Source organism: Marmota flaviventris, chromosome 19, assembly GCF_047511675.1.
Source record: "Marmota flaviventris isolate mMarFla1 chromosome 19, mMarFla1.hap1, whole genome shotgun sequence".
Lineage (NCBI taxonomy): Eukaryota > Metazoa > Chordata > Mammalia > Rodentia > Sciuridae > Marmota > Marmota flaviventris.
The window spans coordinates 21,195,369-21,219,177 of record NC_092516.1 but is presented as its reverse complement, the minus strand read 5'-3'; the positions used below and the strand labels follow the sequence as shown (position 1 = coordinate 21,219,177).

General features: G+C 50.8%; 4 protein-coding genes across 12 annotated transcripts; 2 read left to right on the top strand and 2 right to left on the bottom strand.

Annotated features, from left to right (window-relative positions):
- Positions 1 to 147: 147 nt before the first annotated feature.
- Positions 148 to 6,299, bottom strand: Myl11 (myosin light chain 11). 9 transcript variants are annotated; one of them, XM_034636377.2, is made up of 9 exons: positions 5,432 to 5,521; positions 4,401 to 4,529; positions 2,584 to 2,622; positions 1,492 to 1,584; positions 1,176 to 1,251; positions 875 to 979; positions 706 to 784; positions 432 to 480; positions 148 to 344 (listed from the first exon to the last, which is right to left on the bottom strand). In XM_034636377.2, exons 3-9 carry the CDS (start codon positions 2,584 to 2,586, stop codon positions 240 to 242), a joined length of 510 nt encoding a protein of 169 aa, XP_034492268.1. In that variant the 5' UTR covers positions 2,587 to 2,622; positions 4,401 to 4,529; positions 5,432 to 5,521; the 3' UTR covers positions 148 to 239. The 9 variants fall into 9 exon arrangements, with proteins under 9 accessions (XP_034492268.1, XP_071461813.1, XP_071461814.1 ...); XM_071605712.1 differs by having other exon boundaries at positions 4,401 to 4,423; positions 5,432 to 5,519; XM_071605713.1 differs by lacking the exons at positions 4,401 to 4,529; positions 5,432 to 5,521 and adding an exon at positions 6,124 to 6,299.
- Positions 6,300 to 6,310: 11 nt separating this feature from the next.
- Tbc1d10b (TBC1 domain family member 10B) lies at positions 6,311 to 17,018 on the top strand. The gene is made up of 9 exons (XM_027948587.3): positions 6,311 to 7,393; positions 10,158 to 10,257; positions 10,566 to 10,673; positions 10,766 to 10,872; positions 14,212 to 14,326; positions 14,447 to 14,512; positions 14,717 to 14,906; positions 15,241 to 15,395; positions 15,481 to 17,018. Exons 1-9 carry the CDS (start codon positions 6,468 to 6,470, stop codon positions 16,165 to 16,167), a joined length of 2,454 nt encoding a protein of 817 aa, XP_027804388.1. The 5' UTR covers positions 6,311 to 6,467; the 3' UTR covers positions 16,168 to 17,018.
- LOC114103027 (sesquipedalian-1-like) lies at positions 17,004 to 18,708 on the bottom strand. The gene is made up of 2 exons (XM_027948589.3): positions 18,220 to 18,708; positions 17,004 to 17,791 (listed from the first exon to the last, which is right to left on the bottom strand). Exons 1-2 carry the CDS (start codon positions 18,377 to 18,379, stop codon positions 17,136 to 17,138), a joined length of 816 nt encoding a protein of 271 aa, XP_027804390.1. The 5' UTR covers positions 18,380 to 18,708; the 3' UTR covers positions 17,004 to 17,135.
- Positions 18,709 to 18,859: 151 nt separating this feature from the next.
- Positions 18,860 to 23,504, top strand: Cd2bp2 (CD2 cytoplasmic tail binding protein 2). Its single transcript, XM_027948588.3, has 7 exons — positions 18,860 to 19,014; positions 19,541 to 19,644; positions 19,868 to 20,003; positions 20,123 to 20,280; positions 20,376 to 20,811; positions 20,894 to 21,000; positions 21,087 to 23,504. Exons 2-7 carry the CDS (start codon positions 19,567 to 19,569, stop codon positions 21,195 to 21,197), a joined length of 1,026 nt encoding a protein of 341 aa, XP_027804389.1. The 5' UTR covers positions 18,860 to 19,014; positions 19,541 to 19,566; the 3' UTR covers positions 21,198 to 23,504.
- The last annotated feature ends 305 nt before the right edge of the window (positions 23,505 to 23,809 follow it).

The following is a 23,809-nucleotide window of genomic DNA, read 5'->3' as shown; positions in this document are numbered from 1 at the left end:
GTCTAAGGGGTGGAGCCTTCCCCCGCGGACTCCAACCCATTCATTCATTTGTTGGATACTCCCTTCCTGCTGGGTAGTGTCTCTGCCCAGCCTCCTACCTGAGTCCCTCTCACAAGGCGCCTCCCATAAGAAACAAAGCGCCTCCCATAAGAAACAAAGACCAGTTGAATTTTATTGGGAATCGGGGTGTGGGACGGACTGGCTGGAAGCCTAGGCCACCAGAAGCCTAAGAACATCCTCTACTCCTGGTCCTTGGCGTCACCGTGCGTGATGACGTAGCAGATGTTCTTGTAGTCTACGTTGCCGCCCACGTCAGGGGGGAAGGCTGCCCACATATTCTTGATCTGCGGGAGAACGCACGGGCATCTCGGACTGGTCCCAGTGCTCCCTTCCCCCGTCCCGTAGCCTCTCCCAACCACTCCCCAACTCACTTCCTCCGGAGTGAAGCGGTCGCACTGGGTGGTAAGCAGCTCCTCCAGGCTGAAAGGTGACAGGAGGAGTTAAGATTGGGTCCCTGATTCCTGTCCACTCCCTCTCACTTTATCCTCGTTTTCACTGGTTTCCAGAACACTCTGGCCTCCTCGATTGCTTTTGTCCTTCCCCACTATTTGCTGTGAAATGTAATCCTATTGCCCAGTCCTATTTTTCCCTTACTCCGCCAGTGCCTGGCTTTCTGGATGGGAGCAACTGGAAGGGGCTACTTACAACTGCTTCTTGATGGTGCCCTTCCCCTCAGGGTCCAGGACCTTGAAGGCTCCAGTGATCACATCCTCAGGATCGGCACCTGAGGGGTCAGGGGGAACATGAGCCTGGAGGGTCCCTAGAGGTCTGGGAAGGGGCAGCTGGGGCCGTGGACCCAGGACACCTCACTGACCTTTGAGCTTCTCCCCGAACATGGTCAGGAAGACAGTGAAGTTGATGGGCCCACTGGCTTCCTTCATCATGGCATCTAACTCCTCATTCTTCACATTGAGGCGGCCTAAAGGGGGTTCAGGGAATCAGGGGTAGAAGTTGGGTCCTGGGGCAAGGGCTGTACATTCCCATAAATTTAGGCCATCCCACCCATTTTTTACAACATAGATTGAGGCCCAAGATGGAGTTGATAGGGTTGGAACCCAAGGTCATTGAAAATTTCTCCTCCCCCACCCACCATCTTGAGTATCTGTGGGACTCACCCATGGCTGCAAAAGTGTCCCGAAGATCCTCTTTGTCAATAATGCCATCTCGGTTCTGGTCAATTACAGTGAAGGCCTGTGGAGGGCAGGGTGGGGAGAGATGAGTTCCCCCATGGCCTGGCTTCAGCATCCCCACCCCAGACATATCAGATTCTGGCCTCCTGCCAGCTGTTCTCTCCCACCCCAAGCAGGGAGGGGAAGAAGGAATTCTAAACCTTTTCCCTCCCCCTAACAGGTGCACATTCCAGGGAGGGGGTTGTGGGTGATGGCAGGGGTGCCTTTGGTCAGCTTTCAGCTTCCAGCCTTCCCCACTCACCTCCTTGAACTCCTGGATCTGAGTCTGGTCAAACATGGAGAAGACACTGGAGCTCCCCTCTGCTGCTGCCCTTCTCTTGGCCTTCTTAGGTGCCTGAGGGGTGAAGTTTGGACAAGGAGGTCCATTGGCCAGTCCCTAGACCTCTCTGGCAGGCAATGGATTAGACCCAGTGTTCACTGTTATTGTTTTGTTTGGCTATTTGAGATGGAGTATATTACCCAATAAGCATGTATAACACAGGAGTATGTTACCCAGGCTGATTTCAAACTCCGTGCTCAAGGAATCTTGCCTCAGCTTACCAAGTAGCTGAGACTACAGGTTTATGTCACCATGCCCAGCTAGATTCAGAGATCCTTGAATCCCTTCTTCTAAAGTAACTTTTCCCTCCCTTGGGACTTCTTGGCTGAGGGACTTGTTTTAGTTGTATCCCCTGAATTTCCATCTGCAGCTCCTGGGTCCCCATACTTCCATCCTACCCAATAGGTAAAAGCTTTCTCACTTCAGACTACCCCCAGCCTGCATCCTTCAATTCCTGGTTTGCTGTTTGGCCCTGATCCACTCATTTTCTTTGTCTGAACCTCTACTTTCTCATTTATAAAATGGGAGTGAGAATCCTCATCTGGCTGGTCCCAGAACTTTAGGAAGATGGAGTACAGGAGGTGATGGAGCTGGCTTTGAAAGGGCCCGGAGGGGCTGGGGATGTGGCTCAAGTGGTAGCGTGCTGGCCTGGCATGCGTGCGGCCCGGGTTCGATCCTCAGCACCACATACAAAACAAAGATGTTGTGTCCGCCTATAACTAAAAAATAAATATTAAAAAAATTCTCTCTCTCTCTCTCCCTCTCTCTTTAAAAAAAAAAAAAAAAAGAAAGAAAGGGCCCGGAAACCTAAGAGTGGAATATCTGGGCAGATTAGCATTGGTTGGATCCTTTAGGCCATCACTTTATCTGTTTTTCAATAGTGATACCAAGGAAGTGAGGAGTCTTTTTTTTTTTTTTATCTTTTGTTGGATTGGAAAATTGCTACTGTTTTCCAAAGGGTGAGGCTGCCCTGAGTCTAATGGATCTGGCCAGGGGTTGGGGATTCTCACTCACCATGTCTTAGGTCTCCTGGGGGCAAGGCAGTGGCTCCAGCTGGAAAGAAGCAGAGAGTCAGCCTGGCGTAGTCCCTCTGGGGTTATATAGTCCTGCCCCAGGGAGCCCTTAGCATACCAGGGTAACCTTAGCCCTGCGGGTGCCCACCCCAGATACCAAAATAGCCCGGCTCAGAGACTCTCCTTTCTTGGAGGGCCAGCAGCAGCTGGAGCACACAGAGGGAGGAGGGAGTGGGTCTTGGGATGCAGGTCTCCTTAGGACCTGGGCAGGAAGGGATGATCTTTCTCCCAGAAGGGGCCTGGAATGTGCCAGAGTTCAGAGTGGGCCCAAGCTAGTTCTGGGAGAGAAATGAGTACCCCTGTACCCCTCTGCCCTTGGATGGGGTAGACTCAAATCTAAAACCAGTAAGCATGTATTGAGTATCTGCAATGTTCCAAATAGTGTGCTGGGCTTTGGGGGTATGCTTGTTGCTTCACCCCATATCGTGAGATTCATAGTCAAGTGTGTGTGTGTATGTGGGTGATGGCAGAGCTTAAAGTTGGGAGAGAGCCATCTGTGGAAACAGGAGTCTCAGGAAGCTCTCTCACAACCTTTTGTGAAGAGGGGAGGCTGCGCATGCTGGCACACACCTGTAGTCCCAGCTACTCAGGAGGCTGAGGTAGAAAGATTGCTAGCTTGAGGCCAGCTTGGACTACTTAGCAAGACCCTGTCTCAGAAGAAAAAATAAAAGGGGCCGGTGATTATAACTCAGTTGTATAGCACCCCCCGGCTTAATTCTTAGTACCAAATAAACAAATCAATCAATCAATAAAAGAGGGGAAATTTTGTGAAAGATTTTCTGTGGTCTCAGGCTTTGTGTGTCAACCCCCTGGGCCTTGGTTTCCTCTCTATAAAATGGAAAGAAACATAATTCCTATCCCACGGATGTTGCATTAAAATTAACAACTAGGCTCTGCCTTGGTGGAATTTGTAGTGTAGCTATAGGAATAAATGCAAAGAATAACATCTCATCTGGTAAGGAGCCCAGAAGTAGAGGGCATAGCACCCTGTCTTAAGAGTATAGGAATGGCTTACTCAAGGTCAGAGGAAGCAAGTCAGGTGAAAGTAGAAGGGTAGGCAGGCTAGACAGGAGACATGCCATAGGCAAAGGCCTGGACAGTGAAAGATCAGATGTTCAGGTTGCCACAGTTGTTATGAGTCTATAGCAGAGGATGCAAGGAGTTGGTGACCAGGCACTGGAGGACCTTCAATGCCAGGTAAGAATGGAGAGCCTGGAGAGCATGGAAAGATTTGAAGCAGAAGGATGTGGTCTAGTATGACTCTAGATCATTTTTCTGGGTACCTGTGTAGAGGTTGGTCCTCAGAGGAGGGGAGTCAAAGAAACCAAGAGGGAAGCTGCCTACCACTTTCACTTCCTCCTAGGCAACTGGAATGGCCAATGGCTTCTTTCTTTGTTCTAGGCAAGAACCTCCTTGGCTGACTGACCTTTCCCAGACCTCTAGGCCTCAGTGCCCAGTTCCCACCATGCACTGGATGGATGTCTGGGGAAATAGTGGTAGAGGAAGCCCCAGGTTTGGAAGGATACCCATCTCATACTCTTCCTCCTTCTTTAGGACCTGATGTCCTGAGGAAGGTGCCTCTGCCCTTCCCCCACTCCTCCAGCCCCATGCCAATGCCTCTAAGACATTTTCTTTTCTGGGCACCGGGGCCTACCACCTGTTGTCTCTAAGAAGGGAGAAGGAGCCACCCTAAACTTAGCAGCTGCCCTTGGCTTCCTGAACTGTTCCCTCCCCTGCTTCAGATGGCAGCTGACTCACCTTATATGGTTACCATGGGGGTTCTGGCCAGGGAGGAGCCCACTTATTAGTAGATTCTGAGAGGTGAGGAGGAATCCAAAAAGGGGATTGGTGGGGGTGGGGGGAGTACTCAGGAAGCTTGAGTCAAGCCTGGGAGGTTAAGAAGGAGATCAGAGGGCTGGGGATATAGCTCAGTTGGTAGAATGCTTGCTTGCCTAGCATGCACAAAGCCCTGGGTTCAATCCCCAGCATCACACACACAAAAAAAAAAGGAGATCAGACACTAAAAGGGTGTTCACAGGATCTGGGTCTGAGTTAGGAGTAAGGAGCCTCAGAAAACAAGAACTGGGAAATTGGGAGCTAGGTCTGACTGCAATTCAGGATATTAGATGCTGTATGGATATTGAGGCCATCTAACTCTGGGGCTCAGGAGAATGGTGGTCAGAGAGAGGTGGGTATTTAGAAGTTGGCAGGTTGGAGAACATAAGATTAGGTCTTCATGTTTGTGGTCTAAGGGCAACTTAGAGAAGCTTATGAGATTGGGGTTCTTAGCAGAAAACGAAGAACACAGATGAGACAATGAGGGAGAGGGATTGGGTAGGACTGGAGTCCTGGATTCCTCAAAGAATGGGTATACATAAGGGGGAGATTATGATACTGGGGATTCATAGATTTGGGGGAGTACCCAGAGGGATGAGATCTGAGGAATTGGGGCCTGGGGAAGAGCTCAGATAGATTGGAGCTGAAGAGAGGGAGTTAGGGCTTGGGATTCCTACAGGAAATGGAAGGTGTAGAGAGATGGGCCTCTTGAAAATTTGGGAACTCTGAATAGTCGAATTAGAGATAGCGAGGTGGAGAGTACTGGATCAGGGCATTGGATCCATGGTGGGGCCTCAGAGCCCCAGAGACCACCAGAGAGGAGAACTCAAGAGCTCAATGAAGAATGGGGTCCCAGAAAGGACACAGGAAGGGCAGCGTGGCACTCTTATTTGTTAAGAGCCACCTCATACCCCCCCCCCCCGCCCCTTCTCTGCGCTGTCACCAACTGTTACCCCCCTCTGGCGCTTGTCTCCGGTTGTCACCGACTGTCACTAGGCTGGTACCGCCTGCTGGGAAACATCCCTGCCCCTTCAATGCTACCATTGGCTGAGACAGCTATCTATCTTTCTTCACTCTTGCCAAAGTGGAAGAAAACAATTATTGGCTGAGGAGGAGAATAAATCGCAAGCTTGGCCCGCCTTCCCTCAACTCTCATCCCTTCCTGACCATTTTGGGAGACCTAAAGAATTTCTCAGCTCTTTCTATTGACTGTGGATGCTGTCTGTCACCGCCCAAATAGATGTCACTGTCAATTTGACCGCTTACTCCTCTTTTCATTGGCTCCTTTTTGATCATTCCTATTAGCCAGAACGCTGTCAGGCCCCTCTTCATACCTCACAGCCCTGCCTCCTTCCCCGCCCTTCCGTGGTCGTTCATTCTTCACCCATGTTTATTGGCCAGGAGGTTCAGGTCCCCGCTTTTCTATTGGTTACTTCATTAGTCCCTCCTATTTCCCTTACTCACCCTTTGATTGGTCTTATAGACCTCTGCCTTCTCGGTTTCCTCTTTCCAGGATACCCACCCCCTCCCCGCCTCCAACTCCACCCACTCCTCCATCGATTGGCAGGAACCCAGATCCTTCTCTCCTATTATTCGTCCAAGTCCTCTGAAGAGGCGGGAGAAAAAAGGGGCGCGATGGGCCGACCTGCGCGCAGGCGTGGAAAGCAGAGACGCTAGTTGCTCCGCCGGCTCTGCATCGTGTGCGCAAGCGCGGCGTCGGCAGCTCGCCCCTAGCGGGAGGGAGGGGGCGGCGGCGAGAGCGCGCTAGGGGGTGAGAGGGCACGAGCAAGACCCCGGCGCTGGGCGCCCCCAGACCCCTGCCCCGCCTTCGCTCTCCCGGCTGCTTCCCGCGCGCCGCCCCGCCTCCGGCGCGCGCCGAGCCGCGCCCTTCGCCCTCTCCCCTTTCCCTACGGGCGGCTCCGGCGGCCTGAGGGGCGGCGCCTTCTGCGGCCTCCCCGGCGGGGGGGATGTGAGGGGCGGCCCGCGGCTATGGAGACGGGCCCGGCGCCCCTGGTGGCCCCGCCGCGCCGTCATGGTGCCCCCGCGGCCCCATCGCCACCGCCCCGGAGTTCCCGGGCCGGGCCCGTCGTGGTGGTGGCTTCGGGACCGCCAGTGACTACGGCCACTTCGGCCCCTGTCACCCTGGTGGCCCCCGGGGAGGCGCGGCCCGCTTGGGTCCCGGGGCCGGCCCCGATCTTGGCTCCAGAGGTCGCAGGCAGCACGGTGGGGGTGCTTACTTTGGAGGCCTCACCTGAAGCCCCAAAGACGCAGGTCCCCCCCGACTCAGAGCTCCCCATGCCGGCTGCAGTAGCAGGAGCCGAGACGTCCGTGGTTTTGGCCTCAGGGGCAGACTCTCCGAAGACGGAGGAGGCTCGAACCTCACCAGCTCCAGGACCAGGAACTTCCACTGGGACCCCCACCAGGACCCCTTCCAGAACGGCACCTGGGGCCCTGACCGCCAAACCTCCGCTTGCCCCTAAGCCAGGAACCACAGTGGCCTCAGGAGTGACTGCACGGGGTGCAGCAGGACAGGTGACAAGTGGACATGGAGGTGCAACAGCAACATCAGCATCAGCAGGACAGGCTCCTGAGGACCCCTCAGGGCCTGGTACAGGCCCTCCGGGGACGTGTGAAGCTCCGGTAGCGGTCGTGACAGTGACCCCAGCTCCGGAGCCTGCTGAAAACTCTCAAGATCTGGGCTCCACGTCCAGCCTGGGACCTGGCATCTCTGGGCCTCGAGGGCAGGCCCCGGACACTCTGAGCTACTTGGACTCTGTGAGCCTAATGTCTGGAACCTTGGAGTCCTTGGCAGATGATGTGAGCTCCCTGGGCTCAGATTCGGAGATAAATGGGCTGGCCCTGCGCAAGACGGACAAGTATGGCTTCCTTGGGGGCAGCCAGTACTCGGGCAGCCTGTGAGTACTCAGTGGGCACCCTGTGGGACTACCTGGGGAAACAGGTTGGGGGAGGGGAAATGATACACCTTGGCCTGGCTCTGGCTGCCCAGCCTCCTCTGAGGATCCAGGGGGTGGTTAAAGGGAGCTGTGTCACCTAGAGCATCTTGGGATTTCTGTGACACCGGCATATTCGAGTTTTGGACCCAGGGGTCAGGACAGCTGAGTTTAAGCCTAGACCTTGCTTTGGTGCATTGTGTGTCCTTGAGCTAGTGGTGTCCCGGTTTCTGTGCCTCAGTTTCCTCCTCAGAAGGGTTGAATGAAATGATACCTAAACTCATCCCAGCTCCTTGATTTGAAACTCCAGCTACATACTATATATTATGGAAAGTTACTTGGGCAGTGGTTTTGGTATTGACCTTTGGTCACTTATGGGCAGAGTCTGGAGGGATGCAGGCATTGTCTCCTGCATAGTGAGGTGGGGAAGTCTGGATGGAGGGGAGACCTTAAAGGCAGGGCCCCTCTGGGAAACAGGACAGTCTGTCTTGTTTTCACTGAAGGAAAGGGGGTGGGGAAGGCCTCTTCCCCATTTCCTCATCTCCCCAGCCCGCCTTACTCTTTCCTAGTTCCTTCCAGGGGCCTGAGTCACTCCTGAGGTGGGGGTGTGATAGCTTCTGTCTTCTTCCTTCTCTCTCTGTATCCTGTCCCATTATTCCTGTGTCCCCTTAACCTGCTGGTCAGTTCACCTACAGTATTGCCTGAGCACACAGGTGCAAGGCCCTGTGCTGCGTATTAAGGATAAAGTAATCCTTTCAAAGAGTTGATCTGGAGGTAGAGATGAAAACTTAAACAGTTGGTTTCAATATAATCAGGTTTAGCCTAGAATTCATCATATGGTTTTGTAAGCACCTGGGGAAGGTGCCTCTTACCTTGTCTGGGAATTCAGCTGAAAATGGTCTGAATCATGAAGAATGAATTGGATTTAGTCATGACTGTGGGTTGGGGGTGGGGGAAGGCTTTTGGGAGGGTATTGCAAACAGGATTTATAAGCTAACAAAAATCAGGAAACTTTTGATTAAGCACCAACATTCTTTGTCCAATGAGGGGAAGGTAACTGAAGTTTGACTTTGGTGCTTTCCAACACATATGGGTTCATGTTTGTACTCAGCTTATAGAGGAAGAAACAAAGCAGTGAGTAAATTCTCTCCTCAAATAATGTAGATCTGTGTGACCAATGGTTCTTTCCAGGCTGTCCTAAGGAATTTGGGTTGAATTAAATTTTAGAGAGTTCTTTTTGTGTGCTAGGCACTGTGCTAGTTGCTCTTTCTCTGCTTTGTAATTTTGTCTTTCCAAAGTCTCTTCTTTCATGCTAGAGAAATCTTTCTCTTGAGGGGCAAGGCTAGCTGTGGCACACATTATCTTGAAAGCTCTTCATGGCTCCCTGTCATCTACAGGGTAAAATCTAAGCTCTTCAGCCTACACATAGGCCCCTTATTGTCCAGCCACGCTAGCCTCTCTGTTCTGATTTCCCACCACTCCTCCTCAGGCACTTTGTGCTGTGGACCTGCTGAACTTCTTGTCATTTGTTTTCAGGCTGTCCTATCTGCTAGCCTTCATTGCCTGCTCATTTCCATTCAATCATGATTTACTTCAGATGTCCTCTCCTGCAGGAAGCCTTCCCTGATATCCACTGCTCCTACTGCAATTACATGCCTCTTGTGTGCATCTTTGTTATTGCATTTCCATATCTCCCCTTAAGGTGTGATGTTCTTGTGGGAAGAAAGGTATCCTCCTCTTCCCAGCTCTTAGTAGAGTTTGGAACTGACTTATGATAGAGATTAATGAGAGATGTCCCTGTTTAGGAACTTCTGGAACAAAAGAAACTATAATGAGACCCTTTAACAGTATACTTTATATAAATTTTCTCAATAGTCTCCTCATAACTTTGTAGCTGGTAGCATCCCTTTTTATAGCTGAGGAAGAGACTCAGGTTAAACAGGTTATCATTGCCAAGACTCCCCAGCTTCTAAGTTTTGAGCTTAGGCCTGTCTGTTTTCTAAGACTGGAGCTCTTTCTTGTATCTTCTGGTACTGGCTGCTACAAGTAACTGTTTCAAGACAGATGGGCACTTTAGTAAGAAACTCTGACAATGGTGAGCATACAAGGCAATGAGGATTTTATTTGGGAACCTGGGGAGATTTCAGGGAGGTGGTGGTAGAGGAAATTCCAGGTGGTCCAAGGGATCTCAAGAGTCTGAAAGAATGAAATTCAGGCAGTTGCTCCTAAGGAGACAAAGAAGTACATATCTTGTGTTTTTATTTGATAGATAATAATTGCTATTATTTAGATTCTCGCTGTGTGTTATTTCATATAACCTTTCAACAAACTCCTTCAGGTAGATACTGTTATTCTCTCTACCTTATAAATGAGGAAATTGAGGCTTATAAAAATTAAGTGACTTGCCCAAGGTCACACAATGAATAAGTGGTAAAGCTATGCAAAATGTGACTTAAATATTCTATACTTGTTCCTCAAATTTTGATCTGCCAAAAATGGGTAGGCTTTGAACATGACCTCTGTATAGAGATCCTATAGGGAAGCAATCCCTATTAGTATGACTAGGGCCTTGGATGGCCAAATGACCAAACATTCTGATTTTAGTAGCTCACAAGAAGTCCATTTTATCATTTGAGCTTAGTAAGGTGACCGGCTCAATTCTCTCAGTAGCTCAGGTTTTGTACTATTGTTACTGACCCCTTCCATGCTCCCCTACCCCATCCTGCAGAGAGAGCTCCATTCCTGTGGATGTGGCTCGGCAGCGGGAGCTCAAATGGCTGGAGATGTTCAATAACTGGGATAAGTGGCTGTCACGGCGTTTCCAGAAGGTTTGAGAGGGTTGTGTGGTGGGCTGGGTAACATATAAGGGTTGGGGAGGGCATGTGTTCCTTGGAAACTCAGGAAACTGATAATATGTGCCCTCTGGACCACATTGGGGATAGGTAGTACTTGGGCCCTTGGGGTAAGAAGAACTTTAAGTAGAAGGTCAGGCCTTAAGTAGAAGGTCAGGCCAGGTCCAGTGGAGTAAAATCTGACATTTGGAGGACTGTCTCAGGGAGTCTGAGGGACTGCTGGGGAAAGCTCAGAGGCTGTGCCAGCCTCTGAAGCTATCCCCCTGGCTGCCACTGTGCCTTAGGTCAAACTGCGCTGCCGGAAGGGGATCCCCTCCTCCCTCAGAGCCAAGGCCTGGCAATACCTGTCTAATAGCAAGGAACTCCTGGAGCAGAACCCGGGCAAATTTGAGGTGCGTGAAGCTCCAGGGTATGGGGACATGTGGCTATGCAAGGTGTGTCAGCTCCTCCAGATCCTGAGATAATCCCTGCTGTCCCACTACAGGAGCTGGAACGGGCCCCTGGGGACCCCAAGTGGCTGGATGTGATTGAGAAAGACCTGCACCGCCAGTTCCCTTTCCATGAGATGTTTGCTGCTCGAGGGGGGCATGGGTAAGGTGGCCTGACTATGTGGATCAGTCAACAAATATTTGTTGAAGGATCCAGGTAGATATAAGACTGGATTGAAAGCAGTTCTTGCCCTCCAGGACTTATAGAAAAGTCATCTTTAATGTTTTGGGTGTCAGGTCACGTTAAAGGAAGTCTCTCCTCCAGGAGGGAGACTCAAGTCTGATGTTGTTGTGTATTTGTGTGTGTGTGCACATCAAGGGCACATTGAAGAAGTTGCATTGAGCTTGGTTTTGAAGGATAGATGGGAAATGTGAGGTGGGGGTTTTCTGCTTGGGGGGTTGTGTCAGTTGTGTCTGGGCAGTGGGATTGGGTAGAACTGAGGCTGAAAAAGAAGTTTACAGCCAGATCATCAACAGCCAAGTTCTTAGTATTAGGCCAGAGCACTTGGATTTTTGTTCTGTGGGCTAATCTTCCTCAAGATGATATGTATGCTGCTCCCTAGTAGTATGCAAGAGATTCTCAGATGAACTTTTTTTTTATCAATAAGTACATCTTTTTTTTTTTTTTTTCTCTTTGAGGTTAGAACCCAGGGGTGCTTAACAACTGAGCTGTATCCCCAGTCCTTTTTGAGACAGGGTCTCGTTAAATTGCTGAGGCAGGCCTTGAACTTGTGATCCTCCTGCCACAGCTTCCCGAGTTGCTGGGGTTACAGGCATGTGCCACCTTACCTGGCTATAAGTCATCTTTTAACAATATCTATTGAGTTAAAACAAGCAAACAATACTTATTGTACTGTTCTAATCATAAATGATGGAGGTGAACAAAAAGGCAAAAACTCTGGTCCTCATGGGGTATATTTGTTCTAGTGGGAACGGGCACTATATCAGAAAAAGAAGGAAAGTGTACTATATGTGAAGTGGTGGTATTAAAGAGGAATTTAAAGCAAGAAAGGAGAATAGAGAATGTGAGTGGAGATGGGGTTACAAAAGTGATCACATCTGACTTAAATGTTTTAAGAGGATCATTCTGGTTGCTGTGTTGAGAACAGACCATACAGAGACAAGGGCAAAACCAGACCATCCAGGAGGCCATTTCTATAATTCAGGAGGGATGATGATAGATACGATGGTAGCAATGAAAGTAAAGAGGACAAGTAGTTGGATTCTGGATCTATTTTGAAGGTAGAATCAAAAGGATTTGTTAATGATTAAATGTGATGTGTGAGAGAGGAGTTAAGGGTACTCACTTGGTTTTTGGCCTGAGAGACTCCAAGAATGAAGCTGCTATTGACTAGCATGGATGGGGAAAACTGGAGGAAACATAGGTTTGGGGGCATATTAGGAGCTCAGTTTTGGAATGTTAATTTTAAAATACTCATTGGACACCCAGATGGAGTTTTAAATTGGATCTATAATCTATACAAGTCTGGATTTCAGGGGAGAAGTTTATTTATTTATTGGTACTGGGGTGCTTAACCAATGCCCTTTTTTATATTTAATTTAGAGAAAGGGTCTTGTTGAGTTGCTTAGGGCCTTGCTAAATTGCTGAGGCTGGCTTTGAACTTGCAATCCTCCTGCCTCAGCCTCCCAAGCTGCTGGGATTACAGGTGTGGGCCACCATGCCCGGCCTCAGAGGAGAAGTTTAAACTGGAGATAAATTGGAAATTGAGAGTATTATCTTATGGAGAGGGACTGGCTCTTACCCATGGGATTGGATGAGGTCACCAAGGCTGCAAGTGTAGATGCAAAAGGAAATGGTCCAAGAATTGAGCTCAGAAGCTCCAGTGTTTTTGAAAATGGAAAGATGAGAAAGAAGCAGTAAAGGAGACCGGAACATGAAGCTAGAGAGGCAGGAAGAAACCTGGGAAAGTGTGATTCCTGGAAGCAAAGTGAAGAAGGGTTTCAAGGATCTGCTGTGGGAATGCTGCCGAGGGGTCAAGTAAGTCAAGCCTAAAAATTGACCTATCCAGGTCATTAATACTATATAGGTCATTAGTGACTTGATAGAAGCAGTTTTTCATGCAGCAGTGGGTAAAAGCCTGCAGAGAGGATTCGAGGTGGGAATTGAAGACAGTCTGTCTTGCTGACTAGGTAAGGAAAAAAAAAAAAAACAGTGTGCTATTAGGAGGGACAGTGTGGTCAAGGGACAGTTTTTAAACAAGAAGAAATAATAGCATGTTGGTATGTCAATGGGAATGGTTCAGTAGTGAGAGAAAAATTGATGATGCAGGAGAGATGGCAGTGTTGCTGGATTGATGGCTTGTGTAGGCGAATGGGGGTGGGATCCAGAACCCAACTGGAAAGGCTGTGCTTGGCCAGGATCACAGACAATTTACCCATAGCAACAGGGGAGAAGGCAGGGACACAGAAGCAGGCAGGTGGGTGGGTATAGAGTGGGAGCTTGTGGAAGTTCTGTGTATATTTTAATATGTATTAGGTAAAATATCCATATCAAACTTGTCATTTCATGGTTGCTTTTCCAAAGTAGAGAAAAAATATTAAATAGTAGGAGTACTATGCAGATAAGACAAATGTTATACATGAATGACTGGATTTGGGACAAAGATATTATAGGCAGTGTTAGGTCTATGTGTGAGACTGGAGGCAGTGAGAGGATCTGGGAGGTTGTTACGTTTTTCTGGGCAAGAGATGGAGGCCTAGGCTGGAAGTGGCTGTGGAGGTGGAGGGAGAGAGAGAAAACAGACATGAATGGAATTCAGGATGTAGCATTGCTCGGACTTGGTGACTTAGCCATAGGGAACAAGGAAGACTCTTTTCTGATGTGGCAGTGAGGGGATGGAATTCCCAGATACAAAGGGACATCTGTAAGGAAGTGGAGCAGGTATAGGATAGAGATATTATTTTTTGATGCAGAAACAAGAGAAAGTTCTGAGGCACACTTAGCTTCCAAGCCTGCACCAAGAACCAGGACCTACTGGGTGTGCAGAGGAGAGTTGATGACATCCAGTGTGATGGGATAAGGCAGGCCTTGCTTCAAGAGAGCTCCTGTTCTGGGGTGATAAAAAAAAACATTCAGATAGTGCTAGAGGAAGGCTGATTCTGTGGATGTTGAATGCTTCCTGGAGAAAATGACCTTGAAAATTGGTTGGTGGCAGATGGAGAGAACACAGCCTGTGCTGGGGAATCAGTAGAGAACATGTAGGGTGTGCAGCTGAGGGTGGAAGGCTGGTGCCTGGAATGTTGATTGTGGGCTGAAGCTTTGGTTTAAGCTGGAAGGTGGATAGAGGAATGTGGTGGTAAAGCTCTAAGGTTCATCTGGAACTGGATGTAGGAGAGGTCTGGGCTGGGATTGTTGGGAGTAGGTTTGGTTTTGGACAGAGCTTCCAACTCCTACAGCTGCCATCCTCTGCAATCCCCACAGGCAACAGGACCTGTACCGAATTCTGAAGGCCTACACCATCTACCGGCCTGACGAGGGCTACTGCCAGGCCCAGGCCCCAGTGGCTGCAGTGCTGCTCATGCACATGCCTGCTGAGGTCAGCACAGTGGTCCTGGTTGGGTGGTGGGAGGATCTTGGCCTATAGTGGTGATGGGGGAGCTGCCTACTCCATGCCTCTTAGGCCCCACTCCTCCCTCCTTATTTTTGCCCTTCTCAGCAAGCATTTTGGTGCCTGGTGCAGATCTGTGACAAGTATCTTCCTGGTTACTACAGTGCAGGGCTGGTGAGTTTCTGGAGGCTGGGTGCATCAGGGCTGTCACTTTTCCTTAAGGCTGCAGGGAGCTCCTTGCCCTTCCATACCCTGGCCCTTTTATCCCTTTCCTCTGGGCCTCTTACCACTGAGGTGAGGATCCCCTGTCAGGGTTGATTCTACTTCAAGGGTGCCATAGCAGGCTGGACTTCTTCTCATGGCTCTTCCCACCTCTAGGAGGCCATTCAGCTGGATGGAGAAATCTTTTTTGCACTCTTGCGCCGGGCTTCCCCACTGGCACATCGGCACCTACGGCGACAGCGCATTGACCCCGTGCTCTACATGACAGAATGGTTCATGTGCATCTTTGCCCGCACCCTGCCTTGGGCTTCAGTGCTTCGCGTCTGGGACATGTTTTTCTGTGAAGGTACTTCCATGGCCATCCAAGCTTATGAGGGAACTGGGGTTTGCATGGTGGCTACCAGATGGTCCTGTTACATTTCTGGCAGGCCATGGACAAAAGGAACTTGTTGCCCCAGCCTGGAAAAACAGGCCTGGTCTTGGTTAAGTTACCAACCTAGAGCCTGCTCTCCCTCCCAGGAATATAATACCTATTGCAACTCATTTCCCTTCTTGGAACCTCAATTTCCTCATCTATAAGGTTGACAGTAGACAGAGATAGGGTCTGTAAGTCCCTCATAATTGAGACAGGCTGAGATCCCAGGCCTGGTCCCCCCATGTTCTCCTCTCTGATCTTGCAGGTGTTAAGATCATCTTCCGGGTGGCCCTGGTCTTGCTGCGACACACACTAGGCTCAGTGGAGAAGCTGCGTTCTTGCCAAGGCATGTATGAAACCATGGAGCAACTGCGCAACCTGCCCCAACAGTGCATGCAAGAGGACTTCTTGGTACACGAGGTAGGAATTGAGCCTCAGCACACCCCTACCTGCTTGAGCACATTCCCATGATCTTCATTATGGTACCCATTTCCTCTTTGTTTAGGTAACCAACCTCCCAGTGACAGAAGCACTAATTGAGCGAGAAAATGCAGCCCAGCTGAAGAAGTGGAGGGAAACCCGAGGAGAGCTACAATATCGGCCTTCACGGAGACTACATGGCTCCCGGGCCATCCATGAAGAGCGAAGGCGGCAACAGCCACCCTTGGGCCCCTCCTCCAGCCTACTCAGTCTCCCCGGCCTCAAGAGCCGAGGCTCCCGGGCAGCTGGAGGGGCCCCCTCCCCACCCCCTCCTGCCCGCAGGGCCAGTGCTGGGCCTGCCCCAGGGCCAGTTGTCACTGCCGAGGGACTGCATCCATCCCTTCCCTCACCTACTGGCAACAGCACCCCTCTGGGTCCCAGCAAGGAAACCAGGCGGCAGGAGAAGGAGCGGCAGAAACAGGAGAAAGAGCGTGAGAAGGAGCGGCAGAGACAGGAGAAAGAGCGGGAGAAGCAGGAGAAGGAGCGGCAGAAGTGGGAAAAAGAGCAGGAGAAAGAACAGCAGAAGCAGGAGAAGGAGAGGCAGAAACAGGAGAAGGAGCAACAGAAACAGGAGAAGGAAAGGCAGAAGCAAGAGAAGAAGGGCCAAGGCCGGAAGATTTCACTGCGTCGAAAGGCAGATGGGCCCCCAGCACCCCAGGATGGTGGGGACAGGTCCTCAGCAGCTGAAGCCCGGCAGGATGCTTACTTCTGACCTCTGCCTGGGGCTGGACTGCATGGCCCCTCTCTTTTCCCCTCAGCCAAGAGAAGGCCTGGCCTGGGGTGCTCCCCAAGCCCCACAGCAGGTGTCCCTCTTTATGAGGAAAGTGGCTTGACTTCCCATCTCCTTGCCAGCTGCTGATCCCTACACAGCCAGGACAGCCACAGTGCATGGGGCAGCTGTGACCAAGTCTGGAGACTCTTGCCTCCAGTTAGACCCAGCTGGGGTCTCTGTCACTCCTGCCAGTTCCCTCTGAGGTCCCCTCCCAGGTGCTGTCCTGATTGGCCTCTAGTCACCACAGGGTGATTCTTGGCAATAGCAGTTGGCAGTCTGCAGATTCTTACACTCCAGTGGCTCCCTTTACTCATGAGGTGGAGCTGGGTTCCTTTTCCCTTCTTTGGCCCTGCCTGTCTCCCACACTTCCTTTCTGGGGGCCAAGACTCTCCTCATTCTACTTCTGAACATCTCTGTGTTGTAATTATGTACAGAGGACCGGGTTGGCCCAGGATGGGGGTGCTCGCTCTGTCTTTTGTCTTTCAGTTCTCCTGCACTCCAATTTATTTAAGGGGACATGCACTGAAATAGGAAATGTCCCCCACTTCCCCTCCCACGCTCATCCTGCTCTCCTCCCTTACCCACCTTGCTTTATATTCTCAGGCCTCTGCTTTGTCTTACCAGGATCCCCCTCCTTCATCTTGTTCCCTTCCAACCCTCAAGCTCTTGAGTAAGGGGTCTTCCCTTGAGCTCCAAGGGGTGGAATCCAATGTTTACATTCTCTTCTGTCTCATCTCCCATCCCGTGCGACGCTTTGAGGAACCGGAAAAAGAACCTGCTGTTGTACCTGGGCCTGTGTCCCGCCTTGTTATTTGATGAAGGGGTTTGGGAGATAAGAATTAGGGAGGAAGGAGAGAGCCAGGACCTGGGTCTCTACTGAAGCAGTCTGCTGACCTTTGGTCCATCATTCAGTCACTGATCAACAAACACTGGTTAAGCTCCTGCTCCAGATTTGCTTGGGCTCTACTGCCTCCTTTGTCACTGGCCTGGAGCCCTCTATGCACTGCCTTCAGCATCCGTATCTCCTTCCCAAAGCGCTCGTGCAATTCCTGGAAGCAGGAGGGGGCACTGAGAGTAGCTACAAAGTCACAGTTCTTTAGGGGTGAGTTGGGTTTTTGGCCAGCTGCCTGGCACAGCTCCCGATACTGGGCTTCCAGCAGGGATAGCAGCCCATCCAGTCGCCTCCAGCTCACCCCAGCCAGGGCACAGAGCCAAGCCTCCAGCTCTTCCTGGTTTTCTGCTGCTAGCTTGTAGGCCCGCCCACATGCACTCTGTATCCCTGGGGTGAGTATGGTAAAGGCATAGGGTTCAGTGGCCTTAAGGCATGGCTCCACTTGGCAGTTCTCCAACAGGATGAGGCCCAGTGGTGTGTGGTCTGCCTGGTGTTCCAGGTAGAAAAGGAGGTTTCCCCGGAGGATAAACCAGCGGCGCTGGTAGCTGGTGTTTCGGGCTCCTTTCTTTAGCAAGATGCCCTCCTGGTCTGGTGCCTGTGTTCTGAACTCATGGAAGAAACTGAGCACAGATTTTCGGTGTAGTTTCATGGTGATCCAATACGGAGAAAACCCTGGGGAGAGAGGAGTGGTCCACCTGGTTTGCCTGGAAGGAGCCTCATGCTGCTTTCTAGTTGCAGAAGGCTCTGCCTGGACAATCTAGGTCTAGGGAGATTGAGGCTCCGTCCTCAATAGCAACAGGTGTAGTCCTGACAAGATCCCTCCCACCTCTTCTTGGGGCCAGATTCCAATCACCTGGGCAGATGTGACCGGGCCTTGTTAGCTAAGGGGTGGGATGAGCTTCTTCCTGCAGCTGTAGTTACTGGGAATTGAACCCAAGGCACTCTATCATGGAGCTACATCCCCACTTTTTTTTTTTTTTTGAGACAAGGTCTCGCTAATTTGCCCAGGCTGGTCTTCAACTTGTAATCCTGCCTCAGCCTCCAGCGTCGCTGGAATTACAGGCTTGCTGTTAGCAACTGTTGTCCTTTTCTAGGCCTACCTGAGAGGAGAGCAACGGGGACTTCTGTCCAGGGACGGGGCACCGGTGCCAATGCCACCTCTCCTATGATGGCTCTCTCACCTAAGAAACCAGGAACTGGCCCAAGGAATAGGGGTGGGGCAAAAGACTTCCCCTGGGTCCTAGAGGGAGCTAGGTTCATAAAGTACCCCAAAGGTCATTAAAGCCCCGCAGGTGGGCCATTAGGTGAGCAGGGCTTCCGCTGGGACAAAAGCAAGGCCGCGGCTTTCAGACTATGAGAAGACTGACAGCTGGACATTACGAGTGGGAAGCCAGAGTGTCTAATGAAATGGTGAGGGGCGCAGAGTCCTGGGGGAAGGGCGACTCGAACTGTGCCTGCAAAAATTTAAACTTGAGCAGGAACTCACTGTCCCTGCTCTGACTCTTGTCCCTCCATCCAGACCCTAGGCGCCCCTGTAAGTAGAATGCGCTCTACGTTCTCTCCAGAGCCTCTCCTGTTGTATGAGGGAACCAAAGTATCTTCCGGTCGTCCCTCGTGCCGGGTCGCGGTTTAGGCGTTCTTATATCCACTGTTCTGGTCTTTACAGCCACGCGGATTACGTCACTTCTGGCGGGGAAGACAGCTAGGGTGTCTTCCCTCGCTCACCGTGCACTTCCGCCCGCTCTTGCAGTTAATCCACTGACTGGAGTGAAGCCACTTCCGGCCTCCTCTGGCGCCTTCCGCAGTCCTCTTCCGGGTGATAGAGGCCGATACCCCGGATGTATCCCTGGCCAAAGCATCTTTCCTTTTTTTCCCTTTTTCTCCTGGATTCCCAGGTGAGCGCGAACGGGTGAGACTGCCTGAATACCTATGGCTCTGCTGGCCGACTAGTTTTTGGTGGGGGAGTCGCCGCGTGGAATTAGGAGTTCAACGAGAGGAGGAACGGGGCGACTAGGGCGTCAGGTCCTGGGCCCGCCCGGGCTCTGTGGACGCTGCGGGTGTGGGGACCGGGTGTCACCAGACAGTCGAGCCCGGTCGCGCTAGACTGATATGGGGATGATGACGTGGGGAGCCTGGCTCCTTTCATCCAGCATGGGGGACCCCACAGGGGCATCCTTAGAGCTTCTGTCCTTCTGTTTCTGCCTCACTAACTCTTTCAGAAGCCAAACCAAATTTCAAAGGGACGCCCTGGCTGCCAGCTCCCTTTCAACTCTTGATTCTGTACTCGCTCCCCTCCCAAACGGGACTTGGCATATGCCGTTGAAAATTGTTTTTTGCGCCGGGGGCCCACTCGCGGTGAGCCCCCCGCCCCCCCCCCCCCCCCCCAGTTCCCTTACTTTCATATCCTTTCCTTTGGCTCAGCTGGAGAAAGGTCCTTCTGCCCAATCATGCCAAAGAGGAAAGTGACCTTCCAGGGCGTGGGCGATGAGGATGAGGAGGATGAAATCAGTGTTCCCAAGAAGAAGGTGAGGTGACCAGACTCTTGTGTTCTGGGGAGGTATGAAGGGAAAAGAGGAACTAAAAGCCTGAAGAGAAAGAACTGGGGAGTGAGAGATGTCAAAAAAAAAAAAGTTTTTCCACATTCTTGAGGAATAGGTTTGGAAAATATTCAGCTTGGAACCATATCCTGGAGTATATGGGTAATTAGCCAGTAATCTGCATTTCTAACTTGCTGATTCTTGCTTACAGCTAGTGGACCCTGTGGCTGGGGCAGGGGGTCCTGGGAGCCGCTTCAAAGGCAAACACTCCTTGGACAGTGATGAGGAAGATGATGATGAAGAGGGATCCAGCAAATATGACATTCTGGCCTCCGAGGATGTAGAAGGTGAGCTATATCAAGAATTGACTGTGTTGGAGGGACAAGTAGGGGCTTTTGGAGTGTGGAGCAAAGGGCGCTCCTGTCTTTTACACACATAGCATAGAGCAATTGTCTCTGTGGTCCAGGTCAGGAAGCAGCCACACTCCCCAGTGAAGGAGGTGTGCGGATCACACCTTTCAACCTTCAGGAAGAGATGGAGGAAGGCCATTTTGATGCTGATGGCAACTACTTCTTGAACCGGGATGCTCAGATCCGTGACAGCTGGCTGGACAACATTGACTGGGTGTGGCCTAGGGGCTGGCATGGCTGAGGCCTGGGGGTGGCAAGCCTGGGCCTGGGCCCCCAGTGGCAGTTGGTGGGTAATAATTTCTATTACAGGTGAAAATCAGGGAGCGGCCACCTGATCAGCGCCAGGCCTCAGACTCAGAGGAGGAGGATGGCCTGGGACAAACACCAATGAGTGCCCAAGCCCTCCTGGAGGGACTTTTGGAGCTACTCTTGCCAAGAGAGACAGTGGCTGGGGCACTCAGGCGCCTGGGGGCCCGAGGAGGAGGCAAAGGGGGCAGCAAGGGGCCTGGGAGGCCCAGTTCCCCCCAGCGCCTAGACCGGCTCTCTGGGTTGGCTGACCAGATGGTGGCCCGAGGCAACCTTGGTGTATACCAGGAAACAAGGGAGCGATTGGCTATGCGGCTAAAGGGGTTGGGGTGCCGGACTCAGGGACCCCATGACCCCACACCTACACCCTCCCTGGACATGTTTGCTGAGGAAGTAACAGAGGGAGAGCTCGAGACCCCGACCCTTACCCAGAAAGGAGGTGAGCTTGAAGGGCAGAGGAGGGGTGTTGTGGGCAGGAGGCAGGGCACTTGAGGCCCAAATGGCTTTGCCTGTTATTTTAGAAGCAGAATCACCAGGAGATGGTCTGGTGGATGTGATGTGGGAATATAAGTGGGAGAACACAGGAGATGCCGAGCTATATGGGCCTTTTACTAGTGCCCAGATGCAGGTAAGCCCCTCCTACCTCCTTCTGCCTTGTCCCTCCCTTCCCTGACTCCTATCAACATTCTCCAGTTCTGTCCTCTCTTCCTGCAGACCTGGGTGAATGAAGGCTACTTCCCGGATGGTGTTTATTGTCGGAAGCTGGACCCCCCTGGTGGTCAGTTCTATAACTCCAAACGCATTGACTTTGACCTCTACACCTGAGCCTGCTGAGGGCCAATTTGGTGGTCCCTTCTTTCCTGGACTTGGTGGAGGTGGCCCAGCTGCCTCAAGCAGTGAGGATATTGAAGGCTGCTTTTCAGTTTCCCTTTCCCAATAAAAGTGTTGAGTGTGCATTAGGGCCTTGGCTGTGCTAATGGCCAAAAGCCAGGGGCCTTTTCCATAGCCTCTTTGGCCTTACTTCAGTCCTTGAGTGTTTCCTTCCGTGAAGTTCCTCCTTGGAAGTTTCTGATATCTTAGACCATCTCACCTTTGTTTACCACCCTCAGTGGCAGAACTGGTACCTCTCAGGTGTCCTGTGGCCTACCCAGACTCTGCTCACCATGTAAGAATCTCTCACACTCTATTCTCCTGTCTTTTCTGGGGAGTCCTGTTCTGCTGTTCTTAGGTCTTTGACTTTCAGGACCTCAGATTCTCTGTCCTTATATCTCCCAGGTTATAGAGCCCCAGAACCAGAGATTTTAGGCCTGGAGGGGTGGGAATATCTGGAAGACTTTGGAACCCTATTGAAGGTGAGCAGGAAGTCTTACACACTGTCTTCCCACTTGATCTCCTTAGATGTCAGACAGAAGTGGGATGGGTAGGTCAGGATCATCTAGAGTCCCAGAGGTAAGCACCAATACCTTTCCTAATCTGATTCCTCTATCTTTTGTAGCAGTTCTCACTGCACTTGGGTGAAGTGTGAACTGTGTACTGTGTGACGCTTATAGGGCCTTTCAGGTCCACCTGGGCCAGCCATGCTTTATAAAGTCACAGAGAGGGGCAACATCTTACTGGAAGTCATACAGTGAATCAGAAAGCTGGCCTAGACCCAATGGGCTTCTTTCCCAGACCTTTCTTGGCACAAAGCCTTTTCTGCTTGGCCTTTGAGACTCTACAGCTTACATTTCCTGGGCTCCCACATATGTCTTGCCCGGGACTAGTACTTAGAGAAAACAGATAACTGGGCTGGTGGGAGGAGACAGGTATCACTCTTCTGCCTGGATATAATGACCTCACCCCCACCAGTGCTGCCTTATACCTCACCTCACTTGAAAGAACTTTAGATTGATTTTCCATTTTTCCACCTTGGCTGCCCATTGGAATTTATTGGGGAGTTGTAAAACACTTCTCTTCCAAGATACTGATTGAGATGGCCAGTAGCCTAGGTGATTGGTCTTTTAGAAGTTTTCATTCAGCTGACAACCACCAGGCCTGACTCCTTGACTGAGGCATACTTGGAGAGAGGCCAGTTCCTCCACCCTGATGGGGCAGCAGAGCTGAGCATTGTGTCACTCTGATAGAGTCTGTTAATTGCAAGGGATCTGAGCACCAGAGCACAGGATAAAAAGGAGCCCCAGGGTAGCAAGAACCTGGCTAAGAGTTAGAAAAGATAGGGGCCAGACTGGATGGGGATACTGGCTTGCCTCCGCCCATGAAGCTGGGGCACTGAACTCAGGGCCACATTACTAGGCACATGCTCTGCCACTGAGCCACAGCCCACTTAATAGTCTCTCAAGCACTCCAACTTGTACTATAAGGCCTCCTCCAGTGTCAGCTGAGATCAGAATTTCCTTGGCTCCAAGAAACCATTGGCAGTAGGATATTTTGAGTGTCAATAAGAAAGAAAAGATGCCAGTTACAGTTGTGTCATTGATTAAAAGGTAATTGATTTAAAAAATTTTCAGAAGTGAAAAGCAGGTCTCTTAAACTGTAAGAAATAGTATTCTCCTTTACAGGCCAGTGGCTCCTAAGAGGTGCCTAGTCAGTATTTGATGAATATGTGGAAGCTAAGGGTAATTCTCTCTGGATGTCTATAGGCGCCTCAGACTCCAGCTATCCAAAATTGACTTCACCTTCCCCTTATAGCCTCCTGAATCCACCTCACTGATGTGAATTGGGCAGAATAATGGCCCCCAAAGTTAACTGTGTCCTGAACTCCAGAACCTGTGAATGTTACCTTACATGGCAAAGGGACTTGGACATGTGATAAAGTTAATTTGGAGAAGAGAGATTACCCTGAATTATTGAGGTGAGCCCAATGTAATCACAGTGGAATTTATGAGTAAAAGAGGGAAGTCATGAGGGTCAGCAAGAGAGAGGGGAGGATTTCATGCCACTGGCTGTAGAGATGGAAGAAAGGGCCATTTGTCAAGGGATGCAGGTGGCATGGAGAAGCTGGGAAAGGCAGAAAACATTCTTCTCTAGAACTTCCACCAAGAAATGCAGCCCCCTGACATGACATTAGCCCTGTGAAAACCACTCTGGACTTCTGACCTCTAGAACTGTAAGAATAAATTGGTGTTGTTTTAAGCCTCTGAGTTTGTGGTCAGTTGATACAGCCCCAATAGGAAATGAACATACACCCACCCGGCTGCATGCCTCTCCTGGGAAGCCATCTAATAGTTACTGAGTTTTCCCTGTGGCCCCATACAACTCTGTTAGCATCTAGGATTGGAAAAGCTTCTTGCCATGTGGGCCTTGTAACCCAAGGTGCACACTGAGCACCCCTTTGCTTTAAACAAAAATGTTTGTGTGAGTATGTGTGTAATTAATTAAAGGTATATAGCTAGTTAATGGCTATAATTTTATTTATTTATTTTTACTTACTTTGGTAC